The sequence below is a fragment of the Pan troglodytes genome, chromosome 6, assembly GCF_028858775.2.
Source record: "Pan troglodytes isolate AG18354 chromosome 6, NHGRI_mPanTro3-v2.0_pri, whole genome shotgun sequence".
NCBI lineage: Eukaryota > Metazoa > Chordata > Mammalia > Primates > Hominidae > Pan > Pan troglodytes.
Genome location: NC_072404.2, coordinates 100164950 through 100192650, shown reverse-complemented (window position 1 = coordinate 100192650; position 27701 = coordinate 100164950). Strand labels below are relative to the sequence as shown.

The following is a 27701-nucleotide window of genomic DNA, read 5'->3' as shown; positions in this document are numbered from 1 at the left end:
CCTTTTTGCTTTGGGGAAGCCTGAGAAGAATCTGTGTACAATTTTCATCATATGGGTTTCTGTCCCAATAGTAAGGCCATATAATAGAATACAAAGAAAGAAAATGGGAGCTTATTCATTCATTCACTCAGTCATTCAACATACCCTGAGTACCTATCATGTGCCAGGCACTGTTCTAGGCCCTGGTTAGAATATTCAAGGTGAACTCCATATCTACCACTTAATTATTTGTGTGACTTTGCACAAAAAAAATCTTGTTAGACTTCAGCCTCTTGATTAGTAAAATGAAGATGGTAACATCAACCTTCCTCAAGGAATTCAGTGTCTTGATTAGTAAAATGAAGATGGTAACATCAACCTTCCTCAAGGAATTGAAAATTAAACTAATCATATACTCGAATATGACTTGTAAAGTTCTCAATTTAGATACAACAAACACCTGTTATCTAAACTGCACCACCATGTCACACAACTGCCACATGAATGCCAGACTTCAAACTCACTAATTGAACTCATTGTCTTTCTTATACTCCACCTGCCTCCCCTATCCCCAACCACAGTTACTCATTACTGGTTCCACTATCTACCTAATTACCCAATCCAGAATCCTGGAAGTCACCCTGACTAACCCCACCTTCATCAAGCTCCATGTCTAGTCAAACACAAAGCCCTACCAAGTGTCCCTCTTAAGTCCCTTCCAAACATATTTATCTCCTATCTATCCCTACTGCCAAAACCTTTTTAGAGGCCCATTATTTTTTTGCCTTAAATATTTGGGTGCCTTTTTGTCTCTCTAACACTTCATAATCTGAACTGAAAATAGGTAAATTCAATAAAAATCTGCATGTTGAAGGTTGAGACTCCCCTGTAACCTCTGTCTCTTACTCAATCCCCACAATGTGGGCAGCAAACTGAAATCTTCCAGGCAGGAGATTAAATAATCCTTTTCTGTAGAAACTGAAGCCTCCTTCCAAGAAACGACCCCCAAATACTGACATCTTAGATACTGCAAGAAAAAAAACATGGTTAACTCACCCCATCACAAAACTGCCAACCAATATTCCCTATCCAAGCACCCAGAGCTTCCAAACAGCGTATTAAAGTCTGACTTTTAAATATGAGCTGACAATCAACAAGATCTCCAGGTAGCTGAAGGATGCTTCCAATAAGAAAGAGACCAAACACACAAGCAGAAATAAATGAAGGTGACAATATAGAAGAATATTCAAATAACTATATTATTTATTCTCAAAGACATAAGAGATGATAACTCTTCTTGATCTCCTTTTGGGAGATTTCTCTGAGTTCACAATCCAACTGTTCTTCTGAAAGTTTAATACCTCTTAATGTATTTTCATTTTGAGGAAATTTTCATTATTCCTTGATTGCTTCTATTTTATGGCCTCATGTTCATATTTGATAGATATAATATCCCAAGAAGCCTGTAAGTTGAGTTGTATTTTCATCCTCTTTAAGAAATGGAAAATGAGGCACAGCAAGTTTAAGACTTGCTCAAAATCATACACTTAGATGAGAATGAAGTCCAAACTGCAATCCAGGCAGTCAGGCTTCAGAAACCAGGCCCTGGACCTCTTTCTGGTCACTATTTATTAAAATTTACTGTAAGACCAAACACATAGCTTGAAGACCATGAGGATGCAACTGAGAAACCCCTGGACAAGGTAATCTCTAAAGTCTGATTTAGATTCCTAATTAGCTTATATAGGATTCATGTACTTCCAACAATGATGCTACAAATAGTGCCTTTAAAAACAGTTGCCAATAAAACAGCTGAATTCAGAAATGTCTAGGCTGAGCAAAGAATTTCTGAGTCTTAAAAAAAGTTATTAAGACCCTTGAAGAAACCTAATTTAACCTGTCACCTACTACAGAGGGTCAAATGTTGCATTAACGTAATGTTTCACTGAAAATTCCATCTATAATCAACTTGTTAATTTTGAAATAATTGCAAGAGGATGAACAATTCCAAACAGCGATATTGACAAAACACAAATGGAAACAACTGTTCGTCCTTTCTTCCTCTCCCTGCCACAGCCCTCCAGTCTATTAAAGAAGGAGGTTATGTCCCAGGAGCCCCTCTTCCCATCTGTGCCCACTCTCTCAACTTAGCTTTCAGGAGCCTGAGTGCAAGAGACTCCAGGTCAGGGAAAAGGGAGGGAACAGAGGACCTGAGTTCTCTTTTGGCAGATGTCCTCTCTCCACTGGGAAGGTGATAGGGGTAAGAAGTATCTAGGCATCCAGATATTGACAAAATAATTTCAGTTATAACCAAAGATGATTATATACTTATCATTTAGGTTGTATTTGATCATCAAAGCTATATATTTGGATAAAAAAGGCTCTTATGGGACAGCCCAGGAATCTACTCAAAGATAAAAAAGATGTATCTGGATAAAAAAAATGTCCATATACCTGGATAAAAGGCATATCTGGATAAAAAAAGACTCCAACAGAACAGCCTGGAACATTTTGTCTTTGTGTAAATGTGTCTGAAATCCCAGTGGCCAACGTATAGAATCGTGGAAGTAGACCTTTATCATTTCACAGCAACTTAGTAGCTTTAGAGGTCTCCATTATATCAGTTCTTCCTGCTTCCAATCCCAGACTACCAATGTCTCAATCATACTCACTAACTTGACAGATGTAATCTATCTTCACACAAGCCACAGTTCATATGTCATTCAATAATCCACAGAGAATGATATTTTGCTTGAAAACAAAAATAAATGAATAACAATAACAAAAGAGCCTATATGGAGAGAAACAAAAATAAATCACATTGGAGAAAGTTATCTATATTCATTCATTGTCTATTATATGCAAACTTCAGTAATAAGAAAACAAAGAAGAGTGTTATCAAAACCACCATGTAGTACATTTTTCTCCTAAGCTTTCAAAGGTGCAATGCAGGTCCCAGTCCATTATGACCTACAAATCTCCCTGTGAAACTGAGAAAAATAAACACTGGTAGCAGGTCGAATAGTGTCTCCCAGAAATTTATGTCAGCCCAGAACCTCAGAAGGTGACCTTATTTGCAAATGGGGCCTTTGCAGACATAATTAGCTAAGTTAAGATGAAGCCACACTGGATTAGCATGGGCTCTAAATCCAATGACTGATGTCCCTATAAGAGGAGAAGACACAGACAGAGAGAAGACCATGTGAAGATGGAGGCAGAGATCGAAGTGATGTAACAATAAGCCAAAGAACACCAAAGATTGTAGGAAGCCACCAGGAGCTAGGAAAAAACTAGCAAGAATTTCTTCCCTATAGCCTCTAAAAGAAGCATGGACTGGCCAATATCCTGATTTTGGACTTCTACTCTCCAGCACTACAAAAGAATAAGCCAGCAAATTTGTGGTAATTTATCACAGAAGCCCTAGAAAAGCAATACAACACCCCAAACATGAAATGCAAGAAATGAAATCTAGACTGGTTAATTAACAATTGAATTATAACTTGATTACATATACAAACTTCACAAGCAATTGTACCATACAGTTACAAGGAAAAATGGTATGGTTAATGAAAAACAACAAAAACAGATAGGCTAGAACATTAAAAAAGAAAAATGTAAGGCAGAGAATCAAGTATCAGTCAAACACCAAAATTTTAATGACTCAATTAAAATCAGTCTTATTTTCCATTTTATAACTTTAAAAAATTTGGGCCGGGCGCGGTGGCTCACGCCTGTAATCCCAGCACTTTGGGAGGCCGAGGCGGGCGGATCACGAGGTCAGGAGATCGAGACCATCCTGGCTAACACGGTGAAACCCCGTCTCTACTAAAAATACAAAAAATTAGCCGGGCGTGGTAGCGGGCGCCTGTAGTCCCAGCTACTCGGGAGGCTGAGGCAGGAGAATGGCGTGAACCCGGGAGGCGGAGCTTGCAGTGAGCCGAGATCGCGCCACTGCACTCCAGCCTGGGCGACAGAGCGAGACTCCGTCTCAAAAAAAAAAAAAAAAATTTGTAAAAGTAATATCAATAATTCATATAACATTTATTGTACTATTAGAATATTTTAATTATACAGTACAAATTTTACAATTAAATCATAAAATTATTCATTTTACAAGCAGGTTAACTAATTCCAAATATTTGAAATAAAAGAAGTTGTTCTTTTTCCTTTATCTCTTTTTCAGTTTATATCTACCTCTGCCTTCCTGGTACCACATTTTGTATTAAAAATCTAAAATGTTTCCATAGAATTCTAATAGAATGAATAATGAAAAAATACATAAAGAAGGGTGGAGAAAGGAAGAGAGAGAAGGTGGATAAAGCACATGGGAATACTCAGACATGTATTAAAAAGAATGTACCCAAACAAAAAGTTCAATACTACAGAGTTTACCATGAGAGGTCCCCTTTTCCTCTACATGTTTCTACTGTCTCTGAGTTATATTGTGTTGAATCTATTTGTTCCTTTCCTCTTTTAGACCCTTTCTTGTCCTATGTGGATGTTGCCTTCCTTTCTTTATTGAAAAATGTGTTATCACTTTTATAAATAAATTTTTTCCCATGTCCCCCCTCAAAATCCCTATCTTTTTTGCTAACCTTGACTTAATGGCAATAACACAACCCTCTGTATGAAATGAAAATGAAGCATAAATTCAAAATTTCTACATAAAATCTAGCAGAGTATAACATTTAAGTATAGGCTCTGCCGTATGATTGCTCAGGTTCAGCTTTTTTTTTTTTTTTTTTTTTTGAGATGGAGTTTCACTCTTGTCACCCAGGCTGGAGCGCAGTGGCGCGATCTTGTCTCACTACAACCTCTGCCTCCCAGGTTCAAGTAATTTTCCTGCCTCAGCCTTCCTAGTAGCTGGGATTACAGGTGCCCGCCACCACACCTGGCTAATTTTTTTGTATTTTTAGTAGACACGGGGTTTTGCCACGTTGAACAGGCTGGTCTCAAACTCCTGACCTCAGGTGATCCGCCTGCCTCCGCCTCCCAAAGTACTGGGATTACAGGTGTGAGCCACCGCACCCAGCCAGGTTCAGCTTTTAGCTCTACCACATACTAGCGTTAACCTTAGGTGAGTGACTTCTCCAATCCTAACTTTACTAACCTCAAAATAGCAATAATGATAGTACCTACCTTAGAGGGTTTTGTGAGTGTTAAGTGAGACTAGGCTCTGGCTGTGCAAGCACACACCAAATATTGTCTATTTATACTGCTACCATTTTAATTTAAAGTTGTTCCCTATTAGAGTATCTAGATTTCTCTTTAAGCATAATTCTCACCTAAGAAAACCATCACATAGATTCAAGAATCTATGAAAGGAGACAACTGGTTCATTCACCTCATGCCTGTCTAAGAAAATCTTAAGACAACAAAAAACATGGAAGTCTAGAACACAATATCAGAGAGTAAGAACATACACACTTAACACTTAAAAGTTGTTTGAAAGATGGAATATCCTAAGACATTTTATCCACTCTCTTTCAAACCTCTCCTGTATCTCCCAGCCCTTTATCTGTTCCTCATAAACCAAGATGATGCCATATAATGATTCTAAATTAAAATAGAAAAGCTGACCCTGAGCACTACAACTTAATTTCTCCAAGCTGCCATCAAGGACAGAATGAGTTTCAAAGCGCCTGAACTTGAATTAATCCATTACACACTCTAGCTCAATGAGAGATAAAATTCAAAGTACATCTTTGGACATAAATCTAGGTTAGATTAGAGTTGCTTCAAGTATTTCCACTTGAGGTGAAAATTATGCCTTAAAATCCAAGTTTCTAGGTAAGCCTGTGAGTGGCAAGTAGCCACTTACAAACTACTTTACTGTGCATGGTGCTTTCCTATTCCGAAATCTTCCCGCTGTTGATATTTTGTAAATGAGAAATTGATCAAAACAGCAGAAGAGGGGCAAATTCAAATTCAGGTGTTCTATCTCAGTTGAACACACCATGCTGCTTCCTCATCAATGTAAAACTGAACATATCCGAAATGTCTCCCACATTGCCCTAAATATTTCAAATTCTACCACCAGATACACAGAGGAGTTATTGTGTCTGGACTTCCAGAAGTATTAATGGGGAAAGGCTAAGCAATGATGATGCCTTTTGCTTCCAGATATAAACAGCAGAAAAATAAGAATATGAAAGGCAGAATGAGAAGGCAAGAAAAAAACAAATAACAAAAACTGACCCAGAGTTTAATTTCTCTTCCTTGAAGTCATTTACCGCTACAAAAAAAAAAAAATCACTCAGAAGTCAGACTTTATTAGAAAGACATTAAAATATTTTATTCAATAGAAAATAAAATGCCATTTTGTGATCAAGGCCTCAACTATTTTTCTATCATTCCCTGATCTCCAGAACATTCCAAATTCTGAGTTTAAAGATTCTTTGGGAAATCAAAACCACAACGCCAAAGTAGTTCTTAAGAGATGGCATAATCCAACTCCTATTTTTTGCAAGTAGGGTGACATGGTTTGAGTCTGTGCCCTCACCTAAATCTCATGTTGAATTGTAATCCCCATTATTGGAGGTGGGGCCTGGTGGGAGGTGATTGGATCTGGGGTGGTTTATCATGGTTTAACACCATCCCCCTTCATGTTGTCATATCAATAGTGAATCAGTGAGCTGTCATGAAATCTGGTTGTTTAAGAGTGTATAGGACCTCCTCCCTCTCTCTATTCCTCCTGCTTCAGCATGTAAGACGTGCCTGCTTCCCCTTTGCCTTATAGGATGATTGAAAGTTTCCTGAGGCCTCTCCAGAAGAGGCTGTGCTTCTGGTACAGCCTGCAGAACCATGAGCCAATTAAACCTCTTTTCTTTAGAAATTACTCAGTCTCAGGTATTTCTTTACAACAGTGCAAGAATGGATTAATACATAGGGTTACTAAGGCCCAAAGCCATTAAGTGCTGTTATGGGCTGAACTGTGTCCCCCCAAAAAATTCATGTTGAAGTCCTGACCTTTAGTACCTTAGAATAGGACTGTATTTGGAGATAGGGTCTTCAAAAAGGTAATTAAGTTGAAATGATGTCATATGGGTGGACCCTAAACCAAAGTGATTATTGTCCTTGTAAGAAGAGAAAATTTGGATGCAGACAGGTACATAGGAAAAATGATGTGAAGACACAGGGAGAAGACCACTATCAACAAGTTAAGGAGAGTGGCTGGCACAGATCTTTCCTCATTGCCCTCATTTGGAGGGCCATGACACCTTACTCTCAGACTTCCAGCTTCCAAGACTGCAAGACATTAAGTTTCTGTTGTTTAAGCTACCCAGGCTGTGGTACTTTTTTTCAGCAGCCCTAGCAAACTAATTGAGGTGGCTTATCTTATACTGTACATGGATGAAAAACAAAGTCAGGATCAAAACCTACTGATTTGTGTATGTTGATTCACTAAAGTTGCAGAATACAAAATCAACATACACAAATCAGTAGGTTTTGATTCTGACTTTGTTTTTCATCACTGTACAACATAAGAGAAATCACCTCCAGCTTCCCATGGGAGTTTCTACCTTGCCTTGTAACTGACTCCGTTTTCACTCAACATTCGCTTCCACAAAAATGTTATACATGGTTCAACTTCTTAACGACCATGGTACATATATACTACTTATGCTAAACTCTTGTGAGCTGCACTCCCACATTCCCAACAAGACATTTTCATACAGATGTCTCATGAGCTCAAAATCCCTAAAACCCAAATTGATTACTCCAAAATGTCAGTAATGACCCTGTTGAAATCTAACAAGGTCTAGGTACAAGATCCTGCTCCTTAGACAAGTCATCTAACCCCTCTGAGCCTTAATTCCATATTTATAATACAGGTTCTATAAACAATATAAATTCTACAAAATAAAAATTTAAAACTTTTTCAAAGGGCTAGCATATGAAGATTATATCGGATAACAGCCTTTTAAACTGTAAAGTCTTAAAAGCAATTCTCCATGCAATCACCAACTATTTCTATCTCTGGCCCTATTTTTTCACTCAGTCAAACTCAAAACCATTGACATTTTCCTCTCAATCTGTAATCAATACTTCACCTAGCTCTGACATCTCTTTCTATAGAATATTATTTTTTGTTACTAACATCTAATAAACCCATAATTTCAAATCTGCAACACACTGAATGACTGACTTATCAGCTTCCAGTTTCTTCTTTTTCTAATTGATATCCTATCTGAATATCAGATTTTTGTCCCTAATATGCCCAACTCTAAAGTCTTCAGAGGCTCTCTAACCCACAGAACAAGATCCCACCTACACAGCCCTGCATTCTACAACACAACCGCAACTGAGGGCCAGTTCCTAAGCTCATCTCAAGGCTTAAAATGAAATTATGTTGCCAGTCAAAGCCAGGTCTCAGTGTGCTAAGGATTCATTGCATTCCCCGCTTTTCTGTGTTTCCCAGAAGCTAACCTTTAATGTGCCTCAGGAGCTTGCCTCACACCCAGCCAAAGTGAATAAGAAGATCATCAACAACTTCAATGTGATCCTACTTGCTTCTTCCCTTGAACCTCCCACTGATGGGCCTGCTTGTCACACTGGTCCTTCAATACCACTACGAACCTTCTTGTCACCTTGGACCAAGACTAGCACCAACAGTAAGGTTAGGTTGATTAATTCTAGTGCACACCCTGCATACCAGGAATCCTGCCTGCTGGCCAGTTTCATTTTTCTTCTGGTTCCTTTTTGGCCCAGAATCCCTGTCCCTCTCCTCTCTCATATTCAGGGTCTACTGTATAATTAAATTCAGTAGCACTTTTAACCTTATCTCCCTCCACAGCTTAACAAAAACCTATTGTTCTACCTCAGTCATTTTCAATCCCATCAAAGCCAATACCCTCTTTATATAACAAATATTTTACTACTTTTTTTGCCTTTACTATTATGAAATGGAATTCAAATATAACAAGATACACATACATAATTTCAAATATTTATATATAAATATAATTTCAAATATATTAATTTATATCTATATGTAACTAATACAAAAAATAAATAAAAATTAATTTATAATAAAACAAAGTCTTTAAATATGTAAGTAGACACAACTATACCGGAACACACTGAAGAGTGGTGCTCACATCTATGTACAGAATCAGCATAAGCACAATCACTACAAATGCAGACTGTGGGATATTGCATTATTGAATTAAATAACACAAGCAGCACTGCCACTAAGGAATTTTTCCAAAATATGAACAAGTTGTAAAGTTTTAAACAAAACACAATACAATTTTTCCATGATTTACACTGTAGTTGTATTCCTAGATAGTTTGGTATATATTAAATCTGTGCACAGCATATTTTGTTTATATGCAAAATAGTTGGGTTTGGGCTCATAAATATAAACGGATTTTTCACCTGCATGAATGCGCAGTAAGACATTAAAAAAAAGCTTGTGGGACATGAGACAATTGTTGCAGGAAGCCAGGGACCCTGAACAGAGGGACCAGCTGAAGCCATGGCAGAAGAACATAAATTGTGAAGATTTCATGGACATTTATTAGTTCCCCAAATTAATACTTGTATAGTTTCTTACACCTGTCTTTACTGCAATCTCTGAACATAAATTGTGAAGATTTCATGGACACTTATCACTTCCCCAATCAATACTCTTGTGATTTCCTATGCCTGTCTTTACTTTAATCTCTTAATCCCATCATCTTCATAAGCTGAGGATGAATGTCGCCTCAGGACCCTGTGATGATTGTGTTAACTGCACAAATTGTTTAAACAATATGAAATCTGGGCACCTTGAAAAAAGAACAGGATAACAGCGATGTTCAGGGAACAAGGGAGATAACTATTAGGTCTGGCTGCCTGACAGCCGGGCAGAACAGAGCCATATTTCTCTTCTTTCAAAAGCAAATAGGAGAAATATCACTGAATTCTTTTTCTCAGCAAAGAACATCCCTGAGAAAGAGAATGCATTCCCAAGGGGAGGTCTCTAAAATGGCCGCCTAGGGAATATCTGTCTTTTACGGTTGTAGATAAGGGATGAAATAAGCCCTGGTCTCCCGTAGAGCTCGCAGGCTTATTAGGATGAGGAAATTCCCGCCTAATAAATTTTGGTCAGACCGGTTGTCTGCTCCCCGACACTGTCTCCTGATAAGATGTTATCAATGACAATGCGTGCCCGAAACTTCATTAGCAATTTTAATTTCGCCCCAGTCCTGTGATCTCGCCCTGCCTCCATTTGCCTTGTAATATCTTATTACCTTGTGAAGCATGTGATCTCTGTGATCCACATCCTATTCATACACTCCCTCCCCTTTTGAAAATCACTAATAAAAACTTGCTGGTTTTATGGCTCAGGGGGCATCATGGAACCTGCCAACATGTGATGTCTCCCCCGGACACCCAGCTTTAAAATTTCTCTCTTTTGTACTCTTTCCCTTTATTTCTCAGACCATCCAACACTTAGGAAAAACAGAAAAGGACTCATGTTGAATATCGGGGGCTGGTTTCCCCCGATAGACAACTGTTTATTGTATTAGAGCAGAGATTGACAAACTTTTATTGAAAGGGCCAAATAGCATATACTGTTAAGTTTGGGGGACCATACAGTTTGTCAAAAGTACTCAACTCTAAGAAAGCAGCCATAGACAATACATAAATGAGTTGGAGTGCTGCGTTCAAATAAAACTTTATTTACCAAAACAGACAGCAGGCCCCAAGCCATAGTTTGCCTCCCTCTGTATCAGAGTTTCTCACGTAAATGCCAAGCTCTCATCCACTAAACATGGTTGCATTGTTCAATTATTGTGATGACAAAAGCCACTTCCATGGAGCAATAATTACCCATCCCTCCCACTCTATCAATTGAGAACTCCTGATCTTAACTATTCCTCCTGTTCACTGCACTTGGCAAAGGCATTGAGCTTTCTGGTCTCAGCTCCTTTTCTATACCTGTCTGGAACACTTCTCCTCAATCTACTCTTTACTGTTTTTCTATCTTATGCCTAATTCAAGTCCTAGCTAACACTTTACCTCCCATCACTAATGGAAGAATTTCCTTAAAAATCACAATCTTTTAGAAATAATTTCACAATCTTTTAGATTTCAAAATCTTTTATAAATAATTTGGCATTAATATGCTACCACATATTATTCTTCAACTTATGATTTATATGTTCTACCTCCCACCTGCAAGGCAGGTTCCTTGAGGGAACAGACTGTATCTAATAATCGGTCATATTTATAGATTCTAACCTAATGATTTTCCTTAAGTCACTTACTATTGTAGAGTGATTACCATGCTAGATGTTGAGCGTACAGCAGTGAACAATCAGACAAGGTCTCTGACCTCACTAAGATTATAAACAGAGTGGAAAGAAATTTTCAGATTCCAATAAGAATTATAATGGAAATAAAAATAGGGTGTGATGTGGAGAGTAAAGAAGCATAAAATGATGGTCAGCCACTAATTTGGATAAATGGACAAAGAAACTCTCTCTGAAGTGGGATGTTTGAATTGACCCCTAAATCTAAAAAGAGCCAGGGAAGAGCATTCCAGCCATGGGGAACAACATGTGTAAAATTCCTGAGACAGGAAACTCTATAGCATGTTTGAAGAAAATCAGTCATATAGGACTTGAAGCAATTTTAAATAAGGGGATTGACATAATATGATTTTAGTTTTCAAAAATATTATACGGCTAACAGAGTAGAGAAGGGATAGTAATAAGGCAAGAGAAGTGAGGTGTATAATTAAGAAGCTATTACAGAAGTCCATGGAAGAACTGATGGTATCCTGGACTAGGGGTGGCAGTGGAGAGACAGAACGTGGACAGATTTCAGGTATCATTTAGAGAGGTAATCAACAGGGTAATCAACAGGTAATCAACATTTAGAGAGCCTGTTCATGGCTAGATTTGGGTAGAGGAAGCACTGGATGCTGCTATTACTAATACAGGGAGAACATGGTTTCAGTTATAGTGGGAGGATCATGAGTTCCATTCAGATGTGTTAAGTCTGAGATGACTGTCATACAATGATTGATTTTTAAAGATTAAACTAGCCTTGTATTCCTGAAATGAATCTCAGTTGGTAGTGATGTAGTATCCTTTTTATATACTACTGTATTCAAGAGAAGATGCCAAATAGGCAGGTGGATATATGAAATGGAGATGAAGACAAGGTCTTAGCTAAAGAGATGCATGTGTAGGATATCAACTTATAGCTTCTCTTTAAACTCATGAAATAAATAATATCACCTAGGACAGAGTGCTTATTAGAAAAAAAAAAAAAAAAAGGCAGGCACAGTGGCTCACGCCTGTAATCCCAGCACTTTGGGAGGCCGAGGTGGGTGGATCACTACTTCAGGAGTTCGAGACCAGCCTGGCCAACACGGTGAAACCCCATCTCTACTAAAAATAAAAAATTAGCCAGGCATAGTGGCGCACGCCTGTAATCCCAGCTATGCAGGAGGCTGAGGCAGGAGAATTGCTTGAACCGGGGAGACAGAGGTTGCAGTGAGCCGAGATTGTGCCACTGCACTCCAGCCTGGGTGACAGAGCAAGATTCTGTCCCAGGAAAAAAAAAAAAAAAGAAGCCCTTTCCTGTCCTGAAACTCCCCCTAACTCAGAGAAAGGGTCAGCCTAAGAGAAAAACCTACCTACTTGGAAAATCTGATGTCACAGAAGAGACTGTTTCAACCATGCAATCTGCTAAAAGGCTGGGTAAAATAAGACAGAGAGGTATACATTTGACTTGACAAGAAGCAAGTGACTGATGAACTTTATAAGAACAGTTTCCGCTAAAGATAAATGATGGAAACAAAATTAAAATTGAATGAAAAGGAGAATAAGAGGTGAGAGAGTAGAAATAGAAACAAGATTTTCAAAAATGATACATGTAAATCATATCAATAGTTGTACATGTAAATCATATCAACAGTTGTGGGAAACAAACCAAAGCAGTGACAGACCACATTTAGTTCATCAATACCTTGATAAATTATTGCAGCAAACCACCAATTTATCTTGTTATGGATGAAGAGAATAATAGCTGTGATTCTTTCAATGCAAAAATAAACTGAAGTCTTATGTCAAGATAATCTGCACTTTTAAAAATGTAGTAGAGGTAAACCTACTTATCCTAAAACTTATTAAACTGAACTGAAAAGTTCCCACTAATTAAAAAAAAAGATATTTTATTCTCTTGGAATACAAAAGCCTTTCTATGCAGGTAACAAAGCAAAGATAGAGCTATTTAATTTAATAAAAAATAAAATCTTATATGTAGCAAACAACTACATTATAAAAGAAATTTTAGAAAATAACAGACTAGAGGAAAATATCACAACATAAATGACCCTAATATATAAAGAATGTCTATGTTATCTTCTTCCAATCAGAAAAACCAGTAAAAGTACAGTAAAGGATAGAAACAAAGGAAGAAAAGAAATTCAAATGACTAGTAAGATGGCATGACAAATCCCCATTTTTAAAGATTTTTCCTTAAAAATCATCAATACGGAATAATGTTAAACTAATATGTATGTAAGGAACTCTGTAAATGATAGCAGACATACAAAATTCCTCAGTTACCTAGATAGCTTCACCATTAATGCACAGCATTTTATTCCACATCTGAGCACACAGCAGATAATCTTGTTTCATTTAACATGATTTGACGTGACTGCAAGAGATACTGATTTTTAAATTTCAGTTTACACATTTTAATGAAAGATACAATCCTGTAATTTTAAAACTCAGCATATTCAGAGGTGTATAATATTAAAATAGCTACGGGGACCATAGAAACACAAAAGTAATATCAACAAGGAAAAGTGCCTACCTTCCCTGATAGCTGTGAAAGGTGTCCCTTCTTCTTCCTGCAGCCTGATCACCTTCAGAGCTACCAACTTCCCATTTACCCTATGAGAAATGAAAGATAAGTGAATTCATGAAAATATGTGCCCATTATAGTTCTAATTGTCTTCCTTATAATTTATATAACTAAATAAATTCACTTTTATGCTAAAAATGTCAGTGATTCAATTATACCACCAAAGCAAGGTTTCGGCTGGGAATTCTGTATCATCATCATAAATATTCACATTTTAAATATTCATACTTGCATAGGCCAAGATTTAACTGAATTTTTCTGTGATTCACTGTGTTCCTTCCAGAATGAAACTAGTATTTAACCAAATCACCACACTTGATAATTATTCTCAGATTAATTAAAAATCATGCAGTCAAAAATAACTCTGTTCCTTTGTTTCTCCAATAGCTCCCTCTTTGTTCCTTCTGCTGAAATGTCTTCATTTTCAGTCTTTAGCTGAGGTCATTCAATTCCCAAGGACAGAAACTTGACATTCTTCTCTCTCTCACTCAAAAAAAAAAGGAAAAAATTCCCCTTTTTTTCTTTTTTTTTCTTTTTTACTACAACCTCCTAAAATTATATTTGGTCTAGTTGTGCTTTATATTACAGTATGTCATCAAAAAAGTTATGAATATTTTACCATTACAAGATTACACAAGACCTATCCAAAGCAGATGGTCCTTCCAGACACATTCTAAATATGTGTTGGCGCCAATTAAAAGTAAGATTGTGCTATGGAGTTAACTTTTTATCCAGTCATTTCTGCCATCAATCAAAGACATAACTATCTATATTAGTCCCCTCCTTGACTGTTCTATTTTCTACCTACACTGGGCCTAGAACCATACTTTATTTGGTTTGTTTGTTAATTAAAATAGGAAAAAACAAAAGCACACATATAATCCTCAGTGGATTGGTTCCAGGATCCCCTTTGATACCAAGTCTGAGGATGTTTAAGTCTATTACACAAAATGCTGTAGTGTTTGCATAAAACCTCTGCCCACCACCCATACACTTTAAATCATCTCTAGAGTACTTATAATACCTAATACAATATAAACACTATGTAAATAGTTGTTATACTGTATTTTTTACACATATCATTTTAATTGTTATGTCTTTTTTCCCAATTATTTTCAATCCAAATTTGGTTGAATCTAGATGCAGAAACCTCAAACATGGAGAGACAACTGTATTAAAAATGTAAAAGGTACAAGATATATAGACTTACATATATATGTATCACACATATATATACACATAAATATACACATATACACACATACACAAATAGTGGTATACAATACAGAGTACACTCTATATTGTTTACACTTAACAACATATTTTGGTGACATAAATTCATAGAAAACTGCCTTTTGCTTTCGAAAACCACAGGGTGTTCTTATGTATGAGTATAGCATACTAAGTTTAATCCCAGTCCTCTGTTGATAGCTATGTAGCTTGTTCCCAAATTTTGCTACTACAATGATGTAATAAATATTCTTGTATGTGTAATTCCATCCTGTAAAAATATGTCTGTAAGTTAAATTCCTAAAAGTGCCATTGCAAGGTCAAAGCTATGTGCATTTCTGATCTCCAATTTTGATGAATATTGGAGAAGCATCCTACATAGAGGATACCAATATAAATATTTGGTATCCTTTCCTATACCAAATAGAGCTCCCCTGCCTCTCCTCCTTCACCTACACTATATGTTCTCAGTGTCTGATTTTGCCAATTTAATAGGTCAAAAATGGTCTCTTGTTGCAATTTAAATGGCTACCAAAAATCTCTAGAAGTTAAAGAACTAGCAAAGGAGAACTTATGTGGGCCAGAGAATCCAGTGTCTGAGTTTGAAAGAATTTGAATGTCTCTTTTTTAAACCTACATCTATTTGGTCTGCTTTCGCTCAAAAAACTGCCATAGACATAAAACCCAAAAGAACAAGGACTTCATCATAGTTGAACCATCCTAGTGGCATTTCTCATTGAACTGATTGCGGAAATACATTATTATTGGTTACAGTAATGGGATAGGGAGACCTGATTATAAGGCTCCACAACGTACCATCTCTTCAAGGTTAGGAGTTGTGTTTCTTTTTCCTTCTGCTTTAGCAGACAGGACAGGCCTGCTGCTTTTCTGTTCTGCAACTTCTTCTCCTGAGTATATTTTCTTGATTTTTCTTATCCTGTTTGTGCTCTAGGTACCCAGATGCAGGCAAAAAAAATTACTATGCACATGGGGTTCAGCTGGAGACTGCACCTTGTACTCTTCACTTCATCTTTTAGGACTAAGCACTTTGGCAGGGCTTGAGGCTGGGATGCAGTTAGTGCTGATAACTGCATGAATTTTTCTCAGCCCAGTTGAGCTCATCACTGGCTCCCTGAGGAGGCAGTAACTGATTCCAGGAACTGCTTGGAATTTTCCTCTCATTTACAGATATTTTCCCCTCACCCATAAAACACACACACAACCTTTTTCCCGCAGAGCTTTCCATTTCTCTTGAGAGCGTTAACTTTTATATATCACGTATTGTGAACTGAGTTCTGGAATATAGGAACGACATGCTTCTGCAGGTTGTGTACTTGAAGTACATTCTCAGGCATGAAACTATGATTGCCTTATAACACACTGAAAGGACACCAGCCTTTAATTGAATCAACACTCATTTTTTAAGTGCAACTAAAGATGGAATCCCCCTAAGTAATTTCACTGACTAATTTGTATTATTTTCGTAGTGAAAAAGGTCTTTGAAAATATTTTCTATGATAACTGCATAAAAAAACAAGACCTAGGTTCATGGAATTCATATTCTGAATTCTCCATGAATTGAACTTCCAAGTGTTTGTTTTTAATAAGTTATGATCATCTCAACAGTTCATGACACTGAGATTTTGTGTATTACATCACTTCAAACTAAAATTTCCTTAAAATATATACTACACCATAAGTTCCAGAAATGAAGGGGACTTTTTCTGTTTTATCAACTGATATGTGCTCAGTATCTAGGACCTTCTTGGCACAGAGTAGATTTCACTGGGTGAATATTAATGCTGTTATAATAGTATACTAACATTTTCCTCATCATACCTGCAAAATAAGTCCAGAATAAATTACTAAAAGTATTATTTCCAAAAATTTCAAAAATACCAACATTTTATAAAGTTTTCATCATCTTTCATGTTAGGTTTAAATGTTTATTTTCTTTTTATAAATAAAAGGTGTGGTCTCTTTATGTTTACTGCATCTACATATAGAAAAGTTTTTATTTCCTTTAAGTTTTTTATATTCCTTAAGAATTTGTAGAATGCTTTATTAACCTTTTTGCATCCAGCAGACATGTTTCAAAACACTCACTAACCTTTAATAATCTGAGCAAAGACCACTAATCAGCATCTCCCTTTTCTACGATTGCTTCATTGGTTTCTCATTAAGAATTACATTGATTATCAAATTGCTCTTTAACCTAAGAGTCATTGTGACTTTCTCCTTTCTTAATTACTTTTTATCTACGTGTCTCAACACTCAACAACTACTGAGTCTCTCAGTTCTAAAGCCTGGTAAAAATGTTAAGTCACTGGGTCTACTTTTAGAAAAGATAGCTGTGGAAAAAATAACATTAAGAAATTTTTTAATAGTCTACCTTTTGTTCATGTATATTTTAAACCTTTTTTTTTTTTTTTTTTTTTGGAGACAGGGTCTCACTCTGTTGTCCAGGCTGAAGTGCAGTGGCATGATCATGGATCACTGCAGCCTCCAGCCTCCATCTCCGGGGCTCAAGAGATTCTCCTACCTCAGCCTCCAGAGTAGCTGAGACTACAGAGCCATGCCATCACGTCAGGCTAATTAAAAAAAAAATTTTTTTAGAGAAAAGGTCTCACTATGTTGCCCAGGATAGTCTTGAACTCCTGGGCTCAAGTGATCCTCTTGCCTCACCCTCCTAAAGTGCTGGGATTAAGGTGTGAACCACTGTGTCCAGCCTTATTTTAAAGTTTAATATGACCTGAAATATTTGACAGTCTAAGTTACTAACTCATTTACAAAATGGAAATTTTTAAAGATATCAAAAAGATATATTACTGTATGAAAAACAAAATGAACATTGTGTCTTCTAATTATCTTGTGGATTTAACCTATTTTATGAAAACTTCAAACATATAATTCAAACGTTGATTTAAATAACTTGAAATAATCACAAAATTCAAATTGAATCAATAAATTAGAGCTGTTTACAGAAAAACATTGAAGATCCCTCTTCAACAAGTCTTATTAATTAAATCAAAGGCTAATGAATAGAAGGCAATCAGGGCTTGATTGCCAGTGGAGATGTTAATTCAGGTAAATAAAAAGGGCTCTAAATTGTGCTAATATTACCACAGAATGTTCTATTGCAGTTACTGCCAAATTTGCCTGTAGTTGCTTTAAGCTGTATAGAGAGCCATTTTATTTCAGAGATTCTTTATGCTTATTCTCTTATTTTTCCAATAACTGTCATTCCCAGCTTAGCCCAAAGGAGCCATGACTCATTGCTTTAGTCTGCCCATCAGGCGGCATGAACTCCAAAGTGCCGTACCAGGAAGAACTGCACTGGGCAGGAGTGGGGAGAATATCTCCATGCACAGGACATGGGGATACTGGGTAGCCAGATAGAGCCAGGCTGAAAGGGGATCCAACTTTCAAACTGTTTCTAAGCACAAAGCACAAATCCAAATCTGTCAATTTCAGAAACTCTGTCCACACATCTGTGTGCCCTAAATTTGTAAATATAAAATTTTCTTGTGGGAGTAAAGCAAGGTCTAGAAGTTTTCTTTTTTTTTTTTTTTTTTTTTTTTGAGACGGAGTCTCACTCAGCCGCCCAGGCTGGGGTGCAATGGCATGATCTCAGCTCACTGTAAGCTCCACCTCCCAGGTTCACACCATTCTCCTGCCTCAGCCTCCCGAGTAGCTGGGACTACAGGCGCCCACCACCACGCCCAGCTAATTTTTTTTGTATTTTTAGTAGAGATGGGGTTTCACCGTGTTAGCCAGGATCGTCTCCATCTCCTGACCTCGTGATCTGCCCATCTCGGCCTCCCATAGTGCTGAGAGAAGTTATCAATAAAGAAAACAGCCTATTTATTTTTTCACCCATTCATTTGTTCATTTAATGTTCTGCAAAAACAATAAAGGAAAACTCCCCACTTAGCTCAAAGTACATTTTCCAGTTTCAAAAGATGATGCTTAAAGAGAACTTCCTTATGGAAAAAAATTCTCAAAGGAAAGCCTAAAGGTCTTCTATTCCATTAGTTACTTCAAATTAATAGACTATCTTAGCACAAGAAAACAAAATTACAAATATTATCTGTGTCATCTCTGAAAACAGTGTCCGTGTGCTAACACCTAGAAGAAATTACGTCTACAAGATATGAAGGAAATTAAAGCAATATACCCAAAATAAATTTAATATAATCTGGGAAATTTAATATATTCTGCTTCTCTCTTCCATTATGATTTTGTCTCAAGAGAAACTGCAAAGGAAAATAATACCAAGTGCAGACATATACAATGCTCGTTTCCTTGCGGTACTGGTCTAGAAGCAACAGAAGGAAATGTAGATACTTTGGAGGGAGTGACAGTAGAATGCTGGAGTAGGGCAAGGACAATATTTTCGGAAGAATTTACAGATTTTTGGCAAAGTTATTAAAAATATTTTTAAAGTTATATTAACAGTGTTTCATTTATTAATTCCCTCTTTATATGCTAGTTAAAATGCTCACTATACTGTATTACATACATATTTGAAAAATTAAACTTAACTAAATATTCATGACATTGTTACTGTCATCTAAATTCAATTCTGATTCAGGTGTGAATAAGAAGTCATCTCAACACTGTTTAACGTTTACTCTTCAGGAATATCCTAAAAGTGCTAACTACAATACTTTATTCCAGAAAAATAAATTAAAATTTCAAGGTAAACTGTCAGTAATTACACCTTGTCATAATCTATATCAAAGTAATACAGAGAGAAGTGGAAGAAGACTAAAACTAGTTTGTCTTAAATTAATTTCTTTTTAAAAAAACTTATGGATACATAATAGTTGTACATATTTACAGGGTATATATGCTATTGATATAAACATATAAAGTGTAATGATCAAATTATGGTAATTGAGGCATCCACCACCTCAACCATTTATCATTTCTTTTTGTTGAGAACTTTCCAAATCCACTCCTCCAGCTATTTTGAAATATGCAATAAATTATTGTTAACTATAGTCATCCTATTGTGCTACCAAACGGTCTTATTCCTTCTATCTGTGTTTTTGCGCCTATTAATCAACCCCTCTTTATCCTCCATCTCTCCATGATCCTTGTCAACCTCTAGTAACCATCATTCTACTCTACCTCCATGAGAACAATTTTTAGTTCCCATATATGACTGAGAACATGTGCTATTTGTCTTAGTGCTTGGCTTATTTACGAACTTAATGTCCTCCCGTTCCACCCATGTTGCAAGTGGCAATATCTAATTATTTTTTATGGCTGAATAATATTCTATTGTGTATTATCTATCACATTTTCCTCATCCATTCATCCACTGACGGACACTTGTAAGCTGATTCCATACCTCGACTATTGTGAACAGTGCTGCAATAAACATGGGGGTGCAGGTATCTCTTCCACATATTGATTTCCTTTCCTTTGGATAGATACACCCAGGAGTGGCACTGCTGGATGATATGGTAGTTCTAGTTTTTTGACGCTCCTCCACAGTATTCTCTATAGCAGCTGTACTAATTTACATTCCCACCAACACCATACAAGTGTTCCCCTTTCTCCATATCCTCATCGCTATTTGTTATTGCCTGTCTTTCAGATAAAAGCCATTTTAACTGGGGTGAGATGATATCTCACTATGGTTTTGATTTGTACTTCTCAGATTTTTAATGATGTTGAGCATTTTTTCATACACCTGTTGAACATGCATATCTCTTCTTTTGAGAAATGTCTATTCAAATGTTTTGCCCATTTTTTTCATCGATCTTTAGGGATTTTTGTTTTTGCTATTTGTTTGAGTTCCTTATGTATTCTGGTTATTAATCCCTAGTCTGCTGAACAGTTTGCAAGTATTTTCTCCCATTCTGTAGGCTGTCTCTTCACTTTGTTGATTGTTTGCTTGTAGAAGCTTACTACTAAAAGAAAACATTGGGAAATGCTTCAGAACATTGGTTGGGCAAATAGTTCTTCAGTAAAACCTCAAAAGTACAGCTAACCAAAGCAAAAATGGACACATTAATTTCTCTTTGAATAAAACCCAAAGATTAATAAAACAATAGTATAATGGCTATTTATTAGGATGTGACTAACAATGCAAAAAGATTTAATGAAATGAGGAAAGGGCATATTCAATCAACAATTATTACCTATAAAAAGAATTGATTGCTACTAAAGCATGATTAATCATTACCAATGCTTTATCAAATATACAAACTCATAATATTTAGAAACATAATATTAGAGTGGCATATAATGTTCATAGGAAAAAATTAAATTATGTACATTTCAGCAATTTTAAACCACCCAAATTTGCACCTTTCTAAAAATAAAATCTGTCAACCAAGGATTTTAGGGTCTTATCATCTTACAATTAAAAGTAACCTCAGTAATCATCCAGGCTCCCAAGGAGACAAAAAGATCCTCACTGGCTTGATGGTCTATCCTTGTACTCTCACTGCCTGGATCAAAGTAGTCCCTAAAACATTTTCATGGAACCCCAACTCCTCTATAAAAATTCAAATTATTTAGTTCCTCCTTATGTTGAGACAAAAATGCTTCCTGTGAGTTTTACTCTCTGAATCAAGATCTGAATCCACAAAGACTAAACTAGGTCTTCCTCTATAAGACAGCCTTTCACTTAATGAAATTTTAATATCCCACCCCTTATTCAATAAATATTAACGGAGAGACTATGAGCCTGTGTGTGGAGTAAAGGATAAACAATATAGACAAGTCCCCCCATTTAAGGAGCCAATAGTTTAGCCAAGGAAACAGACACAAAACGTCTAAGTACAAAAATGACTGAGGCATGTCAAAGAGATTCCAGAGGCTCCCATTTGTCAAATTAGACAATTTGTGCATTAGTAAAATAATACCAGCAATTTAAAGATATAAAGTATGTTTAAATTTTGGAAGTTCTGGCCAGGGCAATTAGGCAGGAGAAGGAAATAAAGGGTATTCAATTAGGAAAAGAGGAAGTCAAATTGTCCCTGTTTGCAGATGACATGATTGTATATCTAGAAAACCCCATTGTCTCAGCCCAAAATCTCCTTAAGCTGATAAGCAACTTCAGCAAAGTCTCAGGATACAAAATCAATGTGCAAAAATCACAAGCATTCTTATACACCAATAACAGACAAACAGAGAGCCAAATCATGAGTGAACTCCCATTCACAATTGCTTCAAAGAGAATAAAATACTTAGGAATCCAACTTACAAGGGATGTGAAGGACCTCTTCAAGGAGAACTACAAACCACTGCTCAATGAAATAAAAGAGGATACAAACAAATGGAAGAATATTCCATGCTCATGGGTAAGAAGAATCAATATCGTGAAAATGGCCATACTGCCCAAGGTAATTTATAGATTCAATACCATTCCCATCAAGCTACCAATGACTTTCTTCACAGAATTGGAAAAAACTACTTTAAAGTTCATATGGAACCAGAAAAGAGCCCGCATCACCAAGTCAATCCTAAGACAAAAGAACAAAGCTGGAGGCATCACGCTACCTGACTTCAAACTATACTACAAGGCTACAGTAACCAAAACAGCATGGTACTGGTACCAAAACAGAGATATAGATCAATGGAACAGAACAGAGCCCTCAGAAATAATGCCACATATCTACAACCATCTGATCTTTGACAAACCTGAGAAAAACAAGCAATGGGGAAAGGATTCCCTATTTAATAAATGGTGCTGGGAAAACTGGCTAGCCATATGTAGAAAGCTGAAACTGGATCCCTTCCTTACACCTTATACAAAAATTAATTCAAGATGGATTAAAGACTTACATGTTAGACCTCAAACCATAAAAACCCTAGAAGAAAACCTAGGCATTACCATTCAGGACATAGGCATGGGCAAGGACTTCATGTCTAAAACACCAAAAGCAATGGCAACAAAAGCCAAAATTGACAAATGGGATCTAATTAAACTAAACAGCTTCTGCACAGCAAAAGAAACTACCATCAGAGTGAACAGGCAACTCATAAAATGGGAGAAAATTTTCGCAACCTACTCATCTGACAAAGGGCTAATATCCAGAATCTACAATGACCTCAAACAAATTTATAAGAAAAAAACAAACAACCCCATCAAAAAGTGGGTGAAGGACATGAACAGACACTTCTCAAAAGAAGACATTTATGCAGCCAAAAAACACATGAAAAAATGCTCACCATCACTGGCTATCAGAGAAATGCAAACCAAAACCACAAATCAAAACCACAATGAGATACCATCTCACACCAGTTAGAATGGCGATCATTAAAAAGTCAGGAAACAACAGGTGCTGGAGAGGATGTGGAGAAATAGGAACACTTTTACACTGCTGGTGGGACTGTAAACTAGTTCAACCATTGTGGAAGTCAGTGTGGCGATTCCTCAGGGATCTAGAACTAGAAATACCATTTGACCCAGCCATCCCATTACTGGGTATATACCCAAAGGATTATAAATCATGCTACTATAAAGACACATGCACACGTATGTTTATTGCGGCACTATTCACAATAGCAAAGACTTGGAACCAACCCAAATGTCCAACAATGATAGACTGGATTAAGAAAATGTGGCACATATACACCATGGAATACTATGCAGCCATAAAAAATGATTAGTTCATGTTCTTTGTAGGGACATGGATGAAATTGGAAATCATCATTCTCATTAACTATCACAAGAACAAAAAACCAAACACCGTATTGAACAATGAGAACACATGGACACAGGAAGGGGAACATCACACTCTGGGGAATGTTGTGGGGTGGGGGGAGGGGGGAGGGATAGCTTTAGGAGATATACCTAATGCTAAATGACGAGTTAATGGGTGCAGCACACCAGCATGGCACACGTATACATATGTAACTAACCTGCACATTGTGCACATGTACCCTAAAACTTAAAGTATAATAATAATAAAATAAAATAAAAATAAAAATAAATAAATAAATTTATAAGTTTTAAAATGAAATAAAAAACCTAATTGGTCATTTTGGAGGGTATTACAGAATCATTTCATTACTTTAAAACTTTCTAAATACAGAATATATCAAACATTTTCCTTCCCTTTCATACCCTTTCATATACACTGTACCTCAGTATAATTAAATATTGTAGTTGATTTGAGGAAGTTTCTCTATAGATGCACTGCATGTAACAAATGAAGACGGAAAGACAGAATTTGAATATCACCATTTTGCTAACCATAATCACTTAGTAGATTATCAACAGTTAGATTCTGACCAAGTCTAAATCTAACTACTTATTTAAAAGGCATAAGGGAACAAGTTAAATAACACCATTAGGAAACAATAAGGAAAATCCAGACTTCTAAAGCTCTACAGGAGAAATTAATCTGTTTCTTCAACAAATCAACTTCAAGGGGGAAAAAGGCATGGTAGGGGTAACCCATGGACTAAAAGATTGACATGTAACTGCAATTCATTGCAATGTATAGACTCAATTTTTCTGGATTCAAACAAAGTGTATTTTAGTACTGTATAGTTGATATTAAGGAATATTTAACTTTTTACATGTTATATAGTATTGTCATGTGTTTTAAAACACAATGCTTATCTTTCAAAAAATAAATCTAATATAAAGTAATATAAGGTCCGGGGTTTTCTTTCAAAATAATTGCAGGGAATGAATATAGATGAAATATGATCAGTCATGAGTTGCCCATGTTTGAAGATGGGTGATGGCTTCATGGAAGTTTATGACTATGCTCTCTACTAGTTATTTTCTATAATAAGTTCTTTTTTAAAGAATACAATATGCATTGGTATAAATGTGATAAGGGAAAATCTCAGCACGCTATATAAAAGAAATAGGGAGGCTGGGGCAGGAAGATCACTTCTGACCAGGGGTTTGAGACATGCCTGGGCCACACAGCAAAACCCCTTCTCCCTACAAAAATTTAAAAAATAGTTGAGCATGGTGGCATGTGCCTGTAGTCCCAGCTACTTAGGATGCTGAGGTCGGGGAACCACTAGAGCCCAAGAGTTCAAGGTTATAGCAAGCTATGATTGTACCATGCACTTCAGCCTAGGCAACACAGCATGCACATCTTTTTATATTTTTTTTCTTTTTTTGAGACGGAGTCTCACCCTGTTGCCCAGGCTGGAGTACAATGGCACAATCTCGGCTCACTGCAACCTCTGCCTCCCGGGTTCAAGCAATTCTCCTGCCTCAGCCTCTCGAGTAACTGAGATTACAGGTATGCACCACCACGCCCAGCTAATTTTTTGTATCTGTAGTAGAGACGGGGTTTCACCATGTTGGCCAGGCTGGTCTCAAACACCTGAACTCACTATGATCCACCCCTCGGCCTACCAAAGTGCTGGGATTACAGACGTGAGCCACCGCGTCCAGTTGCCCATGTCTTAAAAAAGAGAAAAGAAGAGAGAAAGAAAAGAAAGAGAGAAAAGAGAGAGGAGAGAGAAAAGAAGGAAGGAAGGAAGGAAGGAAGGAAGGAAGGAAGGAAGGAAGGAAGGAAGGTCGGTCAATTTTTACATTCCACAGGAAAGGATTAAGCTGAAAAAAGGAAGATAAAAGAATAAACCAAGAACATTCCAGGCAGATGGAACAACCTGCATAAAAGCTCAGAGGCTGAGAATGTGATGTGTTAAACAAAAATAAAGAAGAGAAGGAGGAAGGGAAAGAAAAAATGGGGGAAGAAGGATAGAGCTAGTGAGGTGTGGGTGGAAGAGCTAGAGAGGACAGGAGCCAGATCACGAAGGGCCTTCTGGGCTGCATAAAGGACTGATACAAAAAACACTGAAAGATCTTAAGAAGGGTAACAGCATGATTAACTTCTGTGTCTGCAGCTCACTCGCTATGGTGTGGAGAATTCCTGCAGGAGCACACAGTGGGAGCCGGAAGGGCAGTCAGAAAGCTGTTGTGGGGCTCTGGGTGAAACTTGGTGGCTATTCTTACCAGGGTACTGGTAAGAGCAATGGGAAAAAAGGAAAATGGTATTTTGAAGACAGAATAAACAGGCTGTTAGGATAAACTGAATTGGGATAGGGAAATTATAAAGGATGACTCCATTACTTCCTGATTTTAGCATCTAAGTGGATGTAGGTATCATTTACTGAAATGAGTGAAATTAAAGGATGAAAGATTTAGACAAAATGTATCAAGAGTTCTGTTTGGGAAAAAGATCTTAGTCTGGGAACATCCAACTGAAGACATAAAGGAAGCATTGGTATTTATGAGTCTGGATCTCAGTAGAAAAATCTAGGCCAGACATACAAATTTATGAGTTACTTGGGGGACTGCAAGAGACAGCCAGTTTTCTGTTAAAGCAGAAGTAAACACTCAGAGAAGAGGTAGAAAATATGTAGGAATTTCCTGATCAGAGAATGATGTTCTATATCTAGAACACATGGAAAGAGCCTAAAGGATGGAGGAAAGGGACAGTGTGGGGCACACACTAAGAAACATGATACTTGCAAATGGTTAAAAACAAAAGGGAAGAAGAAATATGAGGGTGCAGTCTGAGGCATAGTGGATGATCAGGGAGTTTTTTTACTTTGGATAGTGCCTGGGATATGACACAGTGATGTGAGGCACAGAGGATTCCATCCTGGCAGTCTCTTGGAAGCAGTGGAATAGAAGCTACTGTTTTGGCTGCTGCTCGGCACAGCTGCCCCTATGTGCACTAGGCAAAGCATGGAGAGGGATGGGCCGAGCTTTTGCAGCTGCACAGATGACAAGGTACAGGTCCTCAACCTTGGCTACATATCAGAATCACCAGAGGAGATTTGAAACAACAATGCCTAGCTCTGCCCCTGATTTAACTGGTGTGGGGTAAAGTCCTAGCATCTGTATTTGTAAAAACACCCGCAGTGATTCTAACGTGCAACCAGGACTGAAAATCATTGTGTTAAACCTTCAGGTTCCAACACCAGTTTCTCACTGCCTCTCTTCCTTTGCCTGGTCTCTCCAAAACCGAAGTCTCCTTTTTACTATAAACATTCAAAAGTTTTTCAACTATTTTGAGTGTCCTCATAGTTGAAAGCTCAGTGGTAAACAAATGAGCCAAGTCCTTACCACATAAAAGAGATACTGAAACAGCACCTTACTGGAAAACTTACTACTCTCAGGTATAGCTGAACAGCCTGTTTTAGATCCACCACCAGCAACAGCACATAATCCAACTGCCTATAATCCTCTTATCTACCAGAACATAACTGGGAACATTTAGCAACATTTTTAAAATAAGCAGATATATAATAGCTACAGTGTTCTGCAAGTCTACTAGCTTAAAAATCTGATCCAAACAAGGAGTTAAGGTTATTTAAGTATGACTTTTTTTTTTTTTTAAACTAACTTCGTGTCACTATTTTGCTTTCTAATTGTTGAGAAACCATCGGAACAGTATTTTCATTAGAGAAGGGGGAACAGGAAGAGCGTGCAAGGGGAATGTCACACCATTTCCTTCGGTTCTGGTTCATAGATTTATCGTCTTCTGTAAAGGTTTGGACATCTCAAGACTGCTAATGCCTCTCCAATTTTTCATAGGTCCTCAAAGATCACGGACAGTGATGAAACAGTTTCAACTCCAAATTTCTTTAAAATTCTGTGCAACAGTCATCTC

General features: G+C 37.0%; 1 protein-coding gene across 17 annotated transcripts in view; it reads right to left on the bottom strand.

Annotated features, from left to right (window-relative positions):
- Positions 1–27701, bottom strand: part of CDK14 (cyclin dependent kinase 14) — a 640904-nt gene that overhangs the window by 401515 nt on the left and 211688 nt on the right. For all 17 annotated transcript variants that reach the window (XM_016957727.3, XM_054655946.1, XM_016957722.4 and 14 more), the window contains one exon: positions 13801–13880. In XM_016957727.3, coding sequence (XP_016813216.1) covers positions 13801–13880 — 80 coding nt within the window. The remainder of the gene's footprint in view (positions 1–13800; positions 13881–27701) is intronic.